At 41.2% G+C, this 17,326-nt stretch overlaps 1 protein-coding gene across 1 annotated transcript in view; it reads right to left on the reverse strand.

Annotated features, from left to right (window-relative positions):
* Nucleotides 1-17,326, reverse strand: part of ANKFN1 (ankyrin repeat and fibronectin type III domain containing 1) — a 59,638-nt gene that overhangs the window by 20,157 nt on the left and 22,155 nt on the right. The window contains exons 5-8 of the mRNA XM_059485943.1: nt 11,313-11,410; nt 10,649-10,739; nt 7,270-7,377; nt 784-883 (exon numbers count right to left, since the gene is read on the reverse strand). Of these exons, the coding sequence (XP_059341926.1) occupies nt 784-883; nt 7,270-7,377; nt 10,649-10,739; nt 11,313-11,410 (397 nt within the window). The remainder of the gene's footprint in view (nt 1-783; nt 884-7,269; nt 7,378-10,648; nt 10,740-11,312; nt 11,411-17,326) is intronic.

Genomic DNA, 17,326 nt, shown 5'->3' on the forward strand with positions numbered 1-17,326 from the left:
ATTCAGAGCAAATCTGAAGTAACTCAATTGAAATCAGGTGGGTTATTATGGATTTACATTGGTATAATTGAGTGTAATTTGGCTAACATATCTGCAAACCTGTTTATAGAGATCATTCCTTTCAATATTTACCCTCACAATTAGTTACATATGTTAAGTAGTTACTGCAGGGAATTTAAAGACTCTGGAGAGCTCTTCTGAAAGAATCAAAACCTTATCAAAATACAAAGAAGAAAATGCAAATTGAACACTCCTGGCAATGGAAGAAGAAATAATCCAGAATAAGCAACTTCCATTTGCTAAAACAAATAATTAGGGCTGAGAGTTGGCTCACAGTGGGCTGCAAACCCAGCTGAGGATGTCAGAGTTCTATGTGTGTAGCTTGTTGCCAGCGGACTATTCAAGTGTTATCTGAGCTCTGTGCCTTACATTATGAATGAATAAATGTTGTAGTTTCATTAATGAGCAGCAACAGAGGCAATGCTTTCAAACAGCTCAGTAACTGCACTTTGGGTTTACACAGAATATTTCACTCTGTAACAATTTGAATCCACTTCCAAAAGTAACAAGGAAAACATTCTATTGATTTCAGTAGGAGCTGGAGCATTATTTTCCTGTCAGCTGCACCAGTCCTACACATCTGTGATTTTATCAGCTCATTCTGACCAATTACTGTCTCATCAGTAGTGGCATATTCACACATATTTCTAAGGTTCTTTTCTCTAACACACAACAACAACTGCCAAAATTCAGAATGCCTGGAACAGAGAAGGAATGACAAACCGTTTCAGAGTCTTCACAAACTTGTTTGATGAATGGAAAAGGTGCTTCAGACTTCTGGAAACCGATTGCTTGCGACCAGCATTTTGTAATTTAGAACTTTCTGAAATGGGAAAAAGAAGCAAACCCAACCCAGCTCTTAAATTTCAGTTAGTGTCTCATAAAAAAACCTTTGTTTCTTGAACCACAGTACTAAATTTCAGTCAGTGCCCATTACATTCCTTTCAAAAGAAAACATTTAGAAAGATGCTCAAATGCAACCCTTTGATGGTGTTTTCATTAACTTAGTGATACACAGCAGCAGACAATTTCCTTACTTGCTGCAAACTCAGACAAGATAAAGCTGTTTTGCTCTGAGGCAAGTTTGAAACAGCCCTACACACTCTTAATGCTCAGAGAGGATGGGAATTTTACAAGTGGTCTCAAAAACCCAAGAAGGGATTTGAATCATCAGTCAACATTTTAGGGTGTTGTAATTTCTAAATTTCTTACCACATGTAGCTTAAGCCTCTAAGAAGTGAATAACTGGGGCACTGGCTGACACTGACATCCCAGCATCACCAGTGAAACCAAAGGAAAAGCTTTGAGGAGACCAGATTAACCCTCATCTTTCTCTATATCACATTAAATACATCTGCTGTTGCTTGGATTTTTTTTTCTCCATCACAGCAACTTCCTCTCATTATTGTCTCAGAGCTTCCACAGTTACCCTTGCTCCCTAGTAATCTGAGTCCAAGGAAGAGGTGTTAAATTCTTTTGTTCACTTCATGTCAAGGTTAAGACCTGTTGTGTGCCTGCCAGCATCTCTGAGCCAGCTCTCCAATAGAAGAATTTTATAAAATTGTCCCTATGTTTAAGAAAAATATTGTTAAATTTTCATACATTGCATTTTTTTCACTTTGATGAATTTGACTAAATGTCTTTTCTCACGCATGGCCTTGTAAACCAAGGAAATATCTTCCCATGGGCATTGAAAGCCCTGAGTTCTGTGTAACAGCTGTGAACCCCTGTGTGCCTGAGCAGGTTTGGAGGGGACACCAAGAGGTGGCAATCAGGGACAAGCAGCACTTTATAATGTACTGGCAGTTGCTGTTCATACCTGGATTTGAAAGCAATGGGCATTTAATACTGTTTGGGTTTGGTTTTGGTTTTTGCAATGTCTGTGCTGTTTAATGTTGTTGCAAGAGAAACAGCAGAAATACTTTGAAAAATGGAGTTAATTATTCAGATATTTGCTGTGATATGAAAAGAAAGACAAAACAGAAAATGTCACTGTGAAAGTGCATCTCCCTTTTCCAGGATCTGAGTGTTTATTTGGATGAAGCATGGATCCCCATCCAGACTGAAGTGTGAAACATTTTGAGGGACACCCTTTTTGAGGGACACCCTTCTCCAGTGGGAAAACCCATGACTCATGAAGAGCCACTTGCTGAAAGCTGCAGTTCATCTCCTCAGGTGTCCTCAGAGTATTTCCCACTTACCTCTGGTGCAGAATAGGAGGGGCCTGCCTGTGTTTCCCTGGTGAGTTCTAATTTTGAGTATTTGAAGAACCTCTAAATTTGCTGTTTTCACAAGCCCATCTGTGGAAGTGCTCAGCATATTTAAAATGCTGAATAAATTTGCACCATGATTGGCACATTGAAAGGCCCAGCAAGCAGACACATTGTTAGCAGTAATTACTGCTCTGTGGAACAGCAAGTACAAAGAGAACAAGGTTCTGTTGGGGGTGAAATCATACAGTTCAGATGTGTGAGACTTATTAGATCATCACATCCATTGTCTTTCCAGTGCAAACTTGTTCTCCGTGGCATATTCTCCAATTCACTCTTCAGCTTAAACAGACTCATCCAAATCCATGACTACTACTTTGTTTTCTTCTCTTTCAAAAATATTCCTTTGTATTTCCATCCATATCTCCTCAGATAATGGTTATTTTACTGTGAACTTTTTTCACTGTATTGCAGTAATGTAAACCAAATGCTACATAAAAACTCCTTTCTTACTGTTTCATTCTTCCAAGGTTAAGATCAATTTAGGAATATAAATTTCATTCTAATTATTTTCTTCTGTATTCCCTCCATCTATACAGAAGAAATGGAGGAGGAAATTACTGAAGGTAAAGCAACATAACTTTGTATAAAGCACCAAGACACTGCAGCATTAAAATAAGAGGGTGCATTACAAGTGAAATATATGTTATTGGTCTATTTAGTGGTTTGAGTTTAGTCCCCAGCTTTGCAGAAGCCAACAGCAAAAGAGTTACAGCAAAAGACTTAATGTAAAACTAGATGGAGATGGTAAACTCTCCTATATTGCTCTTTGCTTTTTATTTTACAGTATTGTGTGTCTAGAAGCCAGAAAACATGGAGCTGAGATTAGAGGATAATTTGGATCTGCAGGAAATGGAACTTTGTCTGTTACTTAATTAACTAATAAATAACATAGAATAACCTTCATAAAAAAGCATCAGTAGCAACACAGTAAGTTTATATTAACAAATGATACAGAAACTGAGCTGTGAGCTCTTTTAATAGAAGCCTGGGAGTGAGCACATAGCAGCCAAGATGGGAGAATTTCCAGTGATTAGATTTAGATCAGAGGCATTCAAACCTGGTCTGAAATAGGCAACAATTAAATAAGAAAGTGTATTTATGACATTGGCAGCCTTTCTCTTTGAAGGTAGAGGGTTTATAAAGATTTCTTTGCAGTTTTTTACGTAACTGCAACCCATACTTAAAAGCAACCTTTTGGAAGAATAAGAACCATCCCTTCAAACTTGTGTGCATCTGGGGTCTCTTCTTAAATTCTCAACCTGAACTTCTCAGTCTACAGCTTGGTTTTCAAGTCTACTTTTGTATATTCTCACAAAAAAAATATAATTTAAACATCTTAAATGCCTTGTGGAATTAGAGATCCTTCTCTTTGCTAAATGCAATTAAAACTATTTACTTTGCTTGTGAATCAAATTAAAATGAGAACATTTTTATTTCACCTCTGACTTGTCTAGTAAAAAACATTTCAACTGAATTTCAGAAGGAAAATATCTGGTAAGAATTCTACGGAAGAGTTGGGTTCCTTTCTTAATGAAGCGTCACACAATTACTTAATCCACTCTGAATTGCTTAGAAAGAAAGATCTAAAAAGAAAAAAAATACTTAAAAATATATTTGAAGTGTTGCCAGGACATAAAATTGTTCTAAGTCAGTTATGATAGTCTGTAGCATGGAATTATGAAGACAAATGGATGACTGTTGTTTATAATCATCAGGGTTTTCCAGAAGATTAAACATATGAAAGCAAAGCTTCCTAAGTAATTCCCTAGGAGATTTCATCATATCACAGAGCAGGTTCAAAAGCAACAGCTGATCTAATTCCAAAAGCTCTTAAACTCACTGTACATTCCAGTGTATTCTTCCTGGTATTTTTGTAAGCTTGTTTTCTCCAGCGCCTGCAATGCAGAGCACAGGGCAGAAGGCAGAGCCTGAATGAACAGACTTGGGCAGAGATCTGCCTGGAATGTGGGCAATGTCCCCTCCCAGATCCCGCAGGAGCAGCAGCACACAGCCTCGTCCTCCAGCCCCTCTGGCTTCTGAGGCTTTTGCCTGCATTGTTCAGATAATCTCAGACCATTCAGGTTGATGGCTCTCAGGTTTTTCCACCTTCCTGTCACTTGTCCTGCCCTTGGAGCACGAGTGGGACAGGAATCTCTGTGGGGCACTGGAGGTGCCTGGGCACCAGGATGGACCCAGCTCTGTTCCACTGAATCCACAGGAATCACTGTGGGGTGCCAGGATGGACCCAGCTCTGTTCCACTGAATCCACAGGAATCACTTGGGCACCAGGACTGATCCCTGCTCTGTTCCACTGAATCCACAGGAATCACTGTGGGGCACCAGGATGGATCCAGCTCTGTTCCCAGTGAATCCACAGGAGTCACTGTGGGGCACCAGGATGGACCCAGCTCTGTTCCACTGAATCCACAGGAATCACTGTGGGGCACCAGGATGGACCCAGCTCTGTTCCCAGTGAATCCACAGGAGTCACTGTGGGGCACCGGGATGGACCCAGCTCTGTTCCACTGAATCCACAGGAGTCACTGTGGGGCACCAGGATGGATCCAGCTCTATTCCCACTGAATCCACAGGAGTCACTGTGGGGCGCCAGGATGGACCCAGCTCTGTTCCACTGAATCCACAGGAGTCACTGTGGGGCACCAGGATGGACCCAGCTCTATTCCCACTGAATCCACAGGAGTCACTGTGGGGCGCCAGGATGGACCCAGCTCTGTTCCACTGAATCCACAGGAGTCACTGTGGGGCACCAGGATGGATCCAGCTCTATTCCCACTGAATCCACAGGAGTCACTGTGGGGCGCCAGGATGGACCCAGCTCTGCTCCCACTGAGCTCTGGTTCCTGCAGAGCCTGGCTCTGCTCTCACAGCTCATCAGCACTGGAGGCAGAGTCAAGGATCTTCCTCAAACAATGTCCAGCTGTTTACTGACAGCTCTACAACAGATGGGGCAAACAGAGATCCCAAGGCTGGCATTTACTGGAATGTGGTAAAGGGAGTCATGGCAAAGAACAGAAAAATGCCTGGGCAGCTCCTCAGCCTGTGTGTAAACAGCAGGCCCAGGCTGACTTCCACCCTGTCAGTCCATCATGCTAATATAGAATTAAGAATAGAAATCAAGCCTCTGCATTACATCAAGTGAAAGCTGTTATTTGGGGTTCTCTGATAAGCTTATCTCAGATCCTTGATCAAACACTTCAGATTCCACTGAGGTTGATAAATATCAGAATAAAATTTCTGAGTCAAAGTGATGTCATAATTCTTACTTTTCCTGCAAACTTTGTTTCGATTTCTTACCAAATTAGTGAAATAAAAGGGATTGACATCATCATATATTTAAGGAAAGTTCCAAAGGTTCTCCTATGATGATACCATGCTGATTTATCCAAAATGTACTACTGTGTAATGCTAGCATTACGAGCAATCATGAGATTTTTATTTGGTTGGAGGCAAGGGTGTTGCTCAAGCTGACTCCAGTGTGGGGTCCCACAGCCTTTCAGGCACAGAAGAAAATGTTCTGAACTGAACACATTTTCTGTATTGTAATTTATTATTCAAGGAAAAGGTGTTAGGAAATCAACAATGAAGTGATTTTTTTTTTGACACTGGGCTTAATTTCAGGAGCAGTGAAATTTTATAAGAAGCAGGCACTGGTGTCAGAATGTCAAAAGGAGGTGTTTTCTGTATGATGCTTATAACTGCTTTTGTTCTGGGCTGCTATGTCAGTAAAACAATTTATGCTAAGAATATTTTCAGATATTCCATCACTTAGTCCCTGTTGACTTGAAAGGTGGCCTGAAAGAGCTGAGATAGGCACTAGTTCTAGAAAGGAAAAACTGTACCACAAAAAATCCCTTCTTAAATAGCACAAAATCCATGTAAGAGATAGAATACATCATCTGTATTTCCAGTACCAAGACCACCTGCAAGTGATAATGTTTGCATGAATTTTAATTAGAGAAACAACATTTTCTTGCAATATCTCCTTTCCAAGCATCATAGATGAATAGTTGAAGTTGCTATGGTTACAATGGGTTGTGTCAGACTGTGGATCAGTGTGATGGTTACAAATTTGCAACAAGGGCTGCATCTTTTCATTTCAACCAGATGATTTCAGCTCAAAATATTTCTGTGATTTTAAATCGGTTGATGCAACTTGACATATCAGTCATACTAGGTGAAGAAAAATGAAAACTTCATGATAGTTTAACTTTTCTGTTTAAAGTAAGTCCCTTTGCAATTTTTATTCCAGTTAGAAGTTTATTTTAAGAAAATAAATAGTACTTTTCAACAACCCATATAGAACAGGAGTTTTTATATAGGCTCTAAAAAGAATGCCAAGATGTTGCTTTGGCTCTTGAGCTATTAAAGGCACAGTCTGTTTCTCATGAATGAAGATTGGCTGAGATTTGAACTCTCTCCTAGTTTTGATCCATTCTGTTTTGAAATGTAGCAATCTTATCTTCCCATTGCATCGTGCAAGTATTTTTCATTATGGATTGGCATGCCATCCACTTAGTATCTTCCATTTGGAGGCAGCCAATTCCTCCCTTTTGATCCAAACCAGTTGTTAACTGTCTAAAGTATTTCTTTATATGAAAAAATAAAAGAGCCTTCCTTGAAACATTTTAGTGGAATCCCGTGTGAAACTAATTTGTGGGGAAAAACAAATCAGTAGGTGTGTAGGGTATGGAGAGAGAAAGCCTGTGCCTGTGTGTGTGCACATTGCAGCCTTCCGACGTTTTCATCCAACTAATTTCAAGGGTTAAGAGGGAGATAGTGTGCTAAAGTGATTCCAGATGGGCCAATATTAATATCTTTCTTTTCCTGATGAATGAGAAGGTATGACCTAGTTAGAAAACAGCTAAAAGTGAAGGCACCAGCGAGGCTCCAGCCCAGCAGAGCCGTTCCTGCTCACCTCGGCAGCTGTGGTGCTGGTGCGCGGCTCGGACCTGCTGCAGGAGCCCTTCCAGGGCCTCCGTGTGTCTCCTGTGCTGAGGCTCTCTTCCACTGCAGTCTTTCCAGTCTGGTGAACAAAGGAAATAAACAGAAATGAAACACAAAGGTGCAGGAGAGGCTCTAAAAATATTTTGTTGCCTCTGGTACTTCTCGTCTCTAGAGGAGTTTTACATCTCGGCAGGCAGGAGTTGTTTCTAAGTCTGTTGTTACTTGTACACTGAGGTTTCTTTGCCTCGTGCCAGCTGGGTGATTAATCATAATGATTATTAACAAAGAGCTCACAAGCAGCTCTGAGAAGCTCCTGTAGTGACTGACTTGACCATGGCTGTTTCTCTCCATGAGTGGGCTCTGGTGCCACAGTAAGGGCGGCTCTCAGCCCGTCCTGGCACTCAGCCCCTCACCAAGGTCACACAATGCTCCTTCTGCCACTCCTGCCGACACCAGGAGGCTCCACAGCTCACCTACAGTTCTGCAAAGCAGAGAATGAACATCTTCCTACCCCCAGAGCTCGCTCTGTAGCCAGAGAAACATGCTTGGAGTAAAATCACTTCTGGAGATCTGCTCCCAGCAGAGGCCTGAGCAAACGCTGGCAGCTCCTGCCCTGGAGCCATGGGCTGCTCAGCACTGCACTCCTGAGGCAAAAACCTGCTGCATTTGTCCCACACACATTCAACCACCAGCAGACTTTGTTTTCACTCACTTGCTGCTAATGAGAATCTCAGGCTTCATTTTAAAAAACAAACTCATCACAAATAGGAAGAAACCGCGTGTATCAGAAAGGAGCTCTTTAATTCCAGACTTGGCTATTTTAATACTTTGATTATAATGAGAAAAGCTCATTGCACCAGTTTCCTGGCCCAAAGGAATGGTGGATCAAGGTATTAAGAGATCTGTCTGCACAGGAGACATGCTCCCATCTTGCTGGCACAGAGGCCGCGTACGTACTCATAGCCACCAGCAGTTTGCTCACTCACTAAATATACAGATCCAGTTTCTAGTGCAAGTTTGGAGTCAAGCATTCCTTCCAATGGGCTCACTATGCCAGGGATATAAATACCTGTTTATTTACATTTAGTGTAGCAGCCAGAGTAAGCCCCATGAAAGGCTGGAAAGAGAAGACATTTGGTATCCTGATAGCCTGTGGGCAGTGTGACAGCCGCAGAGGGGCTGTCCTGTGTGCTCTGTGCTGCTGCAGACATCAGGGTCAGCTGCATTTACTGCTCAGTGTGGGGAAAATGTCCTCAGAGCTCCTGTGAGCAGCCAGGAGGGACCAGCTGGAACTCACCAGTATCAAAGTGTTTGAAACTGGTAGAGTTTCAAACAACCTTGTGATTTCTCTGTCTCAGTGGTTTCCAAACTTTTTGAACCTCCAGGTTGCTGACTACCTTAAAAATGACACAGAAACCAGACCAGCTTCTGTCATTGTCCATCACTCACCTGATCATGAATAAACTTAGAAATGTTTCTGTCTACTGGGATTTCACAGAGAAGCTGCACAATGCTGGCCACCACTTTCCAGGCTGCTGCTGTGTGTGAGGGAAGTGGCAAGTGCTCCCTGCCATCACACACAGACGCATGTCCAAGAGTGTCACCAGCCTGGTGCTCTGGGATTGGACCAGCATCAGGCCCTGAAGCTTTCCTTTCCCTGCATATTCTCATGGCTGCTGATACAGACAACTTTGTAGAGCATTAATGTATTCCCATTTAAATTTTAGCTTAGGGCCATATTTTTTATGCAGCACTGGTGTAATGTCAGCTTGCTGCCTCCTTGCCAAGCACAAATCTTCTGCTTTTCAAAACCAGTGGTGAAGGCAGTCATGTGAATAGGGAAATTCTGCCCCCAGTAACTGCAATGGTAAATAACATCTTGTCTTTCTAATGTGAGTCTTACTTAATGAAAAGATTTGCATTTAGGCTCTGCTGATCTCACTGTAAAGCTTAAGCATGTGGCCCTAAACCCAGCAATTACAGACCTTTCTGTACTCTTAGCACCCTGAGATACTGTACAAGGGGAATGAACAGAATTCTCTCCATGGCTTTTGTGCTGATCCACTGAAATCTGCAGGAAGATTTCCTTCACACGCCAAAACTTTGGAGCTGGCACATAATGTCAGATTTCAGAAGGTTAATAGCAGGGGACTATAAAAAGGGAAGAGAATGCAATATGCTGAAAGCAAAATTCACATCATACAAAGTTGCAGTCTTAAATACCACCTGTCTTGCCAGGAGTGCTCCTTCTTTGGGGATATTTGGCTAACTGGCAGCTACTGTGAAAGAATCTGTCCCCCAGCTGATGTAAATTCTGGGTTTCTGGGGCCAAGTCCTGTGTAGTTACACCTGGCTATAGTCAAGGTAATTGCACATTACCAAGTTATTAGTTATCCACAGTAGATTTTTCCCCATTATTGTAGCCCATTTTTGTTCTCAAGCAGAATATTTCTTTAGCCTAGTTCTGGTATTGTTCTGGAGAAAGCACAAGAAAAAAAAAAAAAAAGAAGCAAAATGGGACAATGGTAATGCAAAAGCCTTATTTATCCAACCCTCTCCATTATGACTGCTGAGAGTAGGTACAGCTTGTTATATTTTTTCGCATTAGCATGCAAGGTTATTAAATTGCTACATTAGCCTAATAAAAACTAGTGTTAATGCAATAGAAAAGAGAAGTCCCACTTTACTGCATTAATCAACACAAGGGGAGCTGTAATACACTGAGCCAGTTTGGCAGGGAACACTAAGTCTGGAAAAGCAACTAACAATACAATGTGATTATAATAGATTAAAAATTACAAATGACAACTCATAGCCCTAATGAAGTTTGAGAAGACTGCCAGAGGTTGGATAAGGAACATTTTCTTTTTGACATTTCTGCAACATTTACAGGCTACATCCTACTACCATGTGTGTCCACACTGGAATATTTTATGTACAGAATGCTGTAAGAGTGGTCCAGTGAATGGGATCTGTAATGCTACAAGGTAAAGCATAAAACTACATGAGATACTTGTAAGTGTTTTGCTTCTAGCAGCTCAGAATCAGGTTTTGATCTATTAATGTACTGAAAAATGAAGTTCCATATATCAGAACTCTACTAAGAGAAAAGAAGATTAAAATATTTCTAACTTTTTAAAGTGCTAATGACTAGAAAACAATTTTCTGTCAAAGGACTGGAGAAGAATAAAAGCTGAGACATAAATATACATCAATTATTATTTTGCTTAATTTTTGAGAGTTGGAAAGAATTGAGTTTTATTATTTATTTCACTCCCAGGTGGCATGACAATTACATTGTGAACTCCAACATCACTAAGCAAACTGGAGGCCAGACCAAGCCCACCTACTTGAAGGAGAAGCATATTCAGGAGTAGATTTGCATGGAGGTCCCCATCCTCTCATGTTGTATGCCGAGACACGGACATAATATCTCTGGCCCTGCAAATAGAAACAACTGGAGTCAAAACTATCACTGGATTCAAAATCTTGGCTGTAACAACTGCAAAGCAGTGCCTCACAAAGATTTTTTTTCCAGCTTAAATAGTTTTAATAATTTAAATGCACCATGATCAATTGAAACATACTACAAAGATTTGAGGACAAGGTTTAAGACCCAATTCTGTTTGGTGTAAAATAGATATACAAATACAAATAACAAAAATGAGAATGACTGCCATCAACATGTGCATTTCTGGAAGAAGGAGAAGAAGGTCACCAGAGTCAGGTCTAGATTTCTCAAGAGCCTTTGCTCTGCACTGATTATCCCATGATCCAGAAAACAGCAGCTTTTGCTCCAGTCTTTCCCAATTTCTCCTGAGAATGATAACTCAAAACTGGTTCTATTCCTTTGTGACTTTTGGATTATGGCTACCAGACATACTGTGCTCAATCACTGGAACATGTTGCTACAAGAAAGGCTCTGCAGTGATTTCCAAGGGTGTGGTGCAAGTTCTCTTTGTATCACTGTGGGGACCAGGCCATGAAGGTCTAAATGAGTCCTCTGGAACTCACCGTCCTGAGACCTGTGATGAAGCACCTCAAAGAGTGAAGATTATCCATAATTATTTCACCAGCCAAAGGAGAAAAGTCTTCTGAAGAGCTCCATTCCACTAGAAACAAATAGCAGGAGAAAATCAAGTCAGGTACCAGTCCAAGCAAAGAAGCTAAAGGACTTGAATCACTCACAGGTTAACTTTTCTCCTAGCAGTTTCCCAGTCCATGTGGGTACTAAAAGTCATGTTCAACAGTAATGTATAGCAAATACACAGTGATTAAATTATATCTCTGTGTATGGGAGATAAACCCAAAATATTGTTCAAAAGCTTTTCAGGAAAGAATGCTTAAAAATAGACTGCAATACAAATTACTTTGAGTTACCATTGTGCTCATTTAAGCAATTTCTTTTTAAAGACAGAGAAGCAGTGGAAAAGAAAAGGTGAAGGAATTGGACCTGTTAATGCCATTTGGCAGTTTATACATCCTAACCAACAAAAACCATTGGATTTGCAATGACTTGCATTGGATTTTCCCAGGTGGGCATGGGCAGAGAGTCCTTTTGGCTCCTCAGGCCCACAGACTTCCCTTGGCTAATTAGGATAGAAATATTCTCCTTGGACCAGACACTCACTGGAGCCTCCTGGTTGGTTTCAGAGGTTCTGGCTCTCCTGGCCAGGCCTGCTGCTGCTCTGGTCACTGCAATTACAGAGCTCCACCAGGACCTGGTAAGCTGAATCCACCTTCAGAGGGATTTGGGTGCTGCTGGGCTGACAGACCCCTCCCATCTTTCCTTCAGCCCTAATTGTGATGGACACCTTCACCAAAGTGCTCCTGTCACTCCTGTTCCTGCTGAGCTCAGGGGTTATGCAATCAGCTGTCATGCTGTCCGTACTCTTCCTCAGTACTTGAAAAAATTATTCTGCGCATAAAATACTACTGGAAGATTTTGGAAAAAGGATATGTGCAAGTGAGGAACAGATGACTGCAGGCAGGAAACCAGCCTTTTTTCTTAAATTATTCCTTATTAATGAGAGGTGCCATCCTGGTTAATCCTGGAGTCATACCTCTGGCATTTAGTGACCTGTACCTTCAGATTCAAACTTCCAGGAAAACCTATCAAAACCATAGTGAAATTAATCTCTTGAATTATTCTACAGTAGAAACTGGGAAATCTCATTAATTTCCTGGATTTACACCAAAGAATTCAATATAAAGCTTTTCTTTATTTCCTAAAATCTATTCACAAAATAGTTTTTAGACATTTTATTTGTATATTCATTAGTACTGGAGTTGATAATTTAGAATAGATCAGAGGATATAGGTATTCTAATTTCAACATGTGGAATTTTCATCTTCTGGCAGTGTCATACCAGTATTTTCACGTTAAAAGAAAATGGCTTCAGAGAATTTCTTGTTCAGCATATATAACATTTAACTGCCAACACATTTTTCTGAAACAGCCAAGTATCAATAGCACAACTCATTTTTCCCTTCTCCCCTAATCTCTCCTTTTCTATGATTGCACTTTGTTTCTATGATTGCACAGCATGCTCTGCAACATTTTTGTGTTTGCTGCAATGAAAAGAAGATTGGTTTTTTATATTCTCATTGAATTTTTTCACTGTGTATTTTTCTAGTTTTCCACGGGTTTTAAATACCTAATTACTGCCACCTTTAGTGGAAGCTATCTCTGCACATTAGTAGGAAAATGTAGAGGCTGTTGCAGTACCGTATTGTAGGGTTTTGTTGACAGTTTAATTATAGGAATACTTAAAGGCAACATTGAACTTGATGGCCTGTCAGAGTTTCCATTGTAAACCGTGATTTTCAAGGTTTCTAACTCCACTCATATTAAATTGCTGCAGACACTGTACACATGCTGCAGACTTAGACATGTTTTCTGTTTTCCAGAAGGAGAAACCAGAAGGGAAAACCCTGCTCAAGCTGCTGGATGTATTGTCAACAGGCTTGCAGTCACTTCAGACACCCTTTTTCTTTCCAAGGATTCATGTCAAGCAAGACAGTGTCACTCAGGACAGCTCCTGCCAGCAAATCCTGCCTTCATTGGAATTCCCAGGCATGCCCCAGGGTCCTGCTCCAAGAGAGGGACAGTGGTTGGGCCACACTTTGGGCAGCACAAAGCAGAAGCCAAGGATGAGAGAAGTAGCTCTAAGCAGCTTGTGATCCTCCCAAATTTTTATCTGTTCCATGGACTGGAGGCTGCCCAGACGTAATCCGGTACTTTGAGAGGCATAATTAAATTTGGGTAGCTTACACAAACAAACTGCAGCCCTGTCCTTGATGTGGGTCCCCTTCTACTTGCATTTGGCATTCAGAGGAGTGCTCCCAACATTTAGAGATGCTGGCACACTGTCTGAAGAGGAGTTAGTGCCTTAATCTGAGCGGGATTGCAATCTTACCTGTCTGCAAGCCTGTGACCAGCAGGAACACCACAGTTCTGGTGGTGTGACTAGCAACAGCACGGCAGCTTGTTCTCAGAAATAACCAAAGGCTGCTGAGTTCAGGGACAGACACTGAGTTTCCAAGGAGAGAATGGGCTGACATGATCCTCAAAGCTGTGTCAGGAGCAGCAGGGAAGTTTGAGAGGCTCTGTGATAGTAAATCACAGGGCTGTGCTCTGATCTCCCAGGGCAAGCTGCTGCCCCAGCTGGTGTCAGTGAGGCCCTGAGCGATGCTGGGTGACACTGGGATGTCCCAGCCCCTCGAGGGACAGCAGCTGCCTTGGGAGGGTGTCCCAGTGTCCCAGGGCTCGTCCTGCCATGAGGTGCAGGTCCCCCCCTGGTCCCCCCACTATCCCATCCTTCACTGGCTGCCAGCTGAGGCTCAGCTGTGCCTCTCCTTATGCAGCCAGCAATGCGAGCATTTTGCTTTGTTTTCAGCTTAGCCAGTGGTGTCTGAGTCCCATGGAACTGAAACACAGGAATATGATATTTGCCTGTGGATAAGGTTATGGTTATCATGGTTGAGAACCCTCCTTTTAAAGGATATTTACCTAACAAGATGGTGTATCCAAATTTGCTCAAAACTTAATTTTCAAATATATTTATTTTGAAACCTCACTTTTGGAAAAAAACCCTGTCCCCCAGTTTCAATAAAAATTTCCATAACTGAAAAATAAATATTTTTTCAACAGCTGTGTTGGAATAGTGCCTTCTTTTCCCCCTCATTTCAAAGTATATCTGTCATAAAGAAACTCATAACAAGTTTTGGAATTTTCTTGCTTACTTATAATTTTAACAAACTTTTTTCCTCCCTTGATTTTACTGACTCAAGTGAGAAGATGACATGATGCAGCTTTAAAGAAATGCAAATCAATGGAAATAATTTATCACTTTGGTTTATATCTCCTGCTCTGCATTGCCAGTTTTTAGCTCTCTACTGTAATGGTCATCTAAAAATAATACAGAATATTCTGCTATACTGATTCATTGGGCTAGAAACCTCCTAGGAGGACACAGATACCAGTTTTCCTATTTTATAGAGGTAAAAATGAAGTAAAGAGGGCTAGAGAACCTTTTTCAGTCAAAAGGCCCCAAACAAGGACAAAATCCATGTATCAGGGCAGTGTTGCTCCCACTGCCTGGCCTCGTGGGATGTCTGCAGCTGTTCCTGGTACCAATACAAAGCCACTCACTCATGGTCTTACCCTGGCGAAGGATCTGGACCTAAAAATTATCTAATTTTGCATGAGCAACCCATCATGAAGATTTAGCTAAATCTTTGCCTCCTTTGTGAGAGGGAGAGTGCTAGGAGAGAGCAAACAGAAATTACCAACCATTTGTGTCACGCTGAAGTCCTTGGGACTTTAAGAGGGAACAAAAGGCTGTCTCACCTCAGCATGTAAATGCTGAATTATAAACATGCTCAAGTATAGAAAGCTGAGGATGAAGAGGGTCCTTTATAAGAGCCCAGGAACAGGAGCTGGTCTTGTAGACTGCACCAACTGTGCTGTAAAGGACCTGAAAGCTGTTGGGTGAATTAAGGATGGAGCATGTTCCAGTCCTGTTCTGAACACCCCAAAGGGCTGCTTTGTTGTGAACGCTGAATGTCTTTGCTGTTGCGGCTTTCCATCTGACACTTCATGTTATGTCAGAGCAGGGCTTTTTTGTGTGTTTAATATATTGGTGACTATGTGTTTTAATGAAGGTGCCCTGTATTCCAGAGCTAGCAAATGCACGATGTGTTGCTGCGGTCGCCAAGATAAGTAGTAATTTTTAAATAAACAGCAGTATAAACAGTTACATAAAACTCATGTAAATTGCTGGCACATAATTTTAGACTGGCTTAAGTTATGTAACTTACTTGTGGCCAAGTTTTTTTTTTCTGTTTTTTTTTTTTTTTTTAAATACTCAATTCACACACTTTAATATAAAGGGAGAGGTTTATTTTCACCTGTTTCTTTTCCACTCACAATCCTTCTGTTATACTGAGCATGCCTTTAACAGCTTCTCAGAGAGACAGAGAGACAGATAAAGGGCAAAGGGAAGACATAAACCACCTTCTGACCCTATTGTAGATTCATTCAGGAAAGCACCTTCTCCTGAGTCAAGTAAATAGCTTGAGCCACAGTAGAATTTATTTCTTGTCTTGACATTTGTTTTTCCTTGCACTTATATTATTGAATTGCTGAGGAGATTAATTAGATTGAGGGACAGGAGTTCTGTTGCTGCTTGTTGGGGTCTGCAGAGTAGTGAATGGAGCTGGAATTCTGGATTTTATTCCTGCCTTTGCCACTGACTTGCTGAGTGACCTTGGGCAGTCATTCTGTCACTCAAGCTTTTAAGGAAGGCTTAAGCAGCAAAGGTTCTGTCTCCTTCCCCTTCTCCCATGTCCAGGGCCAGGGCTGATAGTGGTCTCATCTTGTGTTTCCAAGGGCCTCCAAATAAATAACTGTGTTATTTATTAGCTTCCTTTGAAATAGAAAACATAACAGAAATCACCACCAGAAATTTCTTCATGCCATCTTTTTCTGCTTGCTGATCTTTAAAAAATTTTAATTATTTACTCTTATAATGTCTTAGCAGCTGGATTTAAGGGCATTAAACTCTGCCATTCATATGAATAAAACCAGGATGAAAGACCCTAAACAAATATTTATCAAACAAGTGAAGAGACCTGAACATTAGTGAAAAGCAGGAGTCTATTGGTGTAGAGACCAGCTCTGGTAGAGAACACTGTTTGCAGTATTTGGTCAGCTCCTCCTTGCTGTTTTCAGCTGTTGTGTCCAGCCTGATTTAGGAAAGGAACCCAATTTTTTCACATTTTCAGCTCAGGCTGTTCTCTCATGTTTGGAAATCCTCCAAGAAGTGATAGGAGAAAGACAAGCCATACCAGCTGTAGGGACTACTGACAGCATAATGCTTCCATTAGGAAAAAACAAATGTTTGGCACTGAGCAGTTTGTGCAAACACAGAAGTTAAAACACAGTCATGGCCTGGGACTTGTATTTCTAGGTACAGCTCAAATTAAAACCTGTGCTCCAAACTTCTCTAAATACTAGTGTTCATTATTTTGGATCTTATCTATCATTTCAGTTATTTCTGTAAACTTAACCAAGGCTCTTTGTACTGGGTTAGTACAAAGAGAAGCATCAGTAAAGATGAAGAGAAATGAAAAAAGATGCAACAAACAGCTCTGTGCCCACCTGAGGCAAACAGAGCACTGCTGTGGTGTGGTAGGAAAGAGCTGGAGGGGGATTTAAGGGCCTCTCAGCAGAGCAAGACAGAGCAGTGCAAGACAGTACCAAAAAAAGCATATCTAGACTATTCCTAGAGAGCACATCTTCATTTGGAACTTCCACGGCTATAAATCTTCACATTACTTATTTCAGATATTTTTTCTTTTAATAATCAAATACTTTATTTGCAGTAAATCTTCTTCCAAACAGCTCTGGGCTCCTTTGCGTTTTACGCCTGCTAATAATAACCAATGATGTTAAATAACCTTTCTTGTGGCCCTGTTTCTGGATGTTCCTTTGACCCAGGCCAGAATACTCTATTTTATGTCTT

Source organism: Ammospiza nelsoni, chromosome 19, assembly GCF_027579445.1.
Source record: "Ammospiza nelsoni isolate bAmmNel1 chromosome 19, bAmmNel1.pri, whole genome shotgun sequence".
Lineage (NCBI taxonomy): Eukaryota > Metazoa > Chordata > Aves > Passeriformes > Passerellidae > Ammospiza > Ammospiza nelsoni.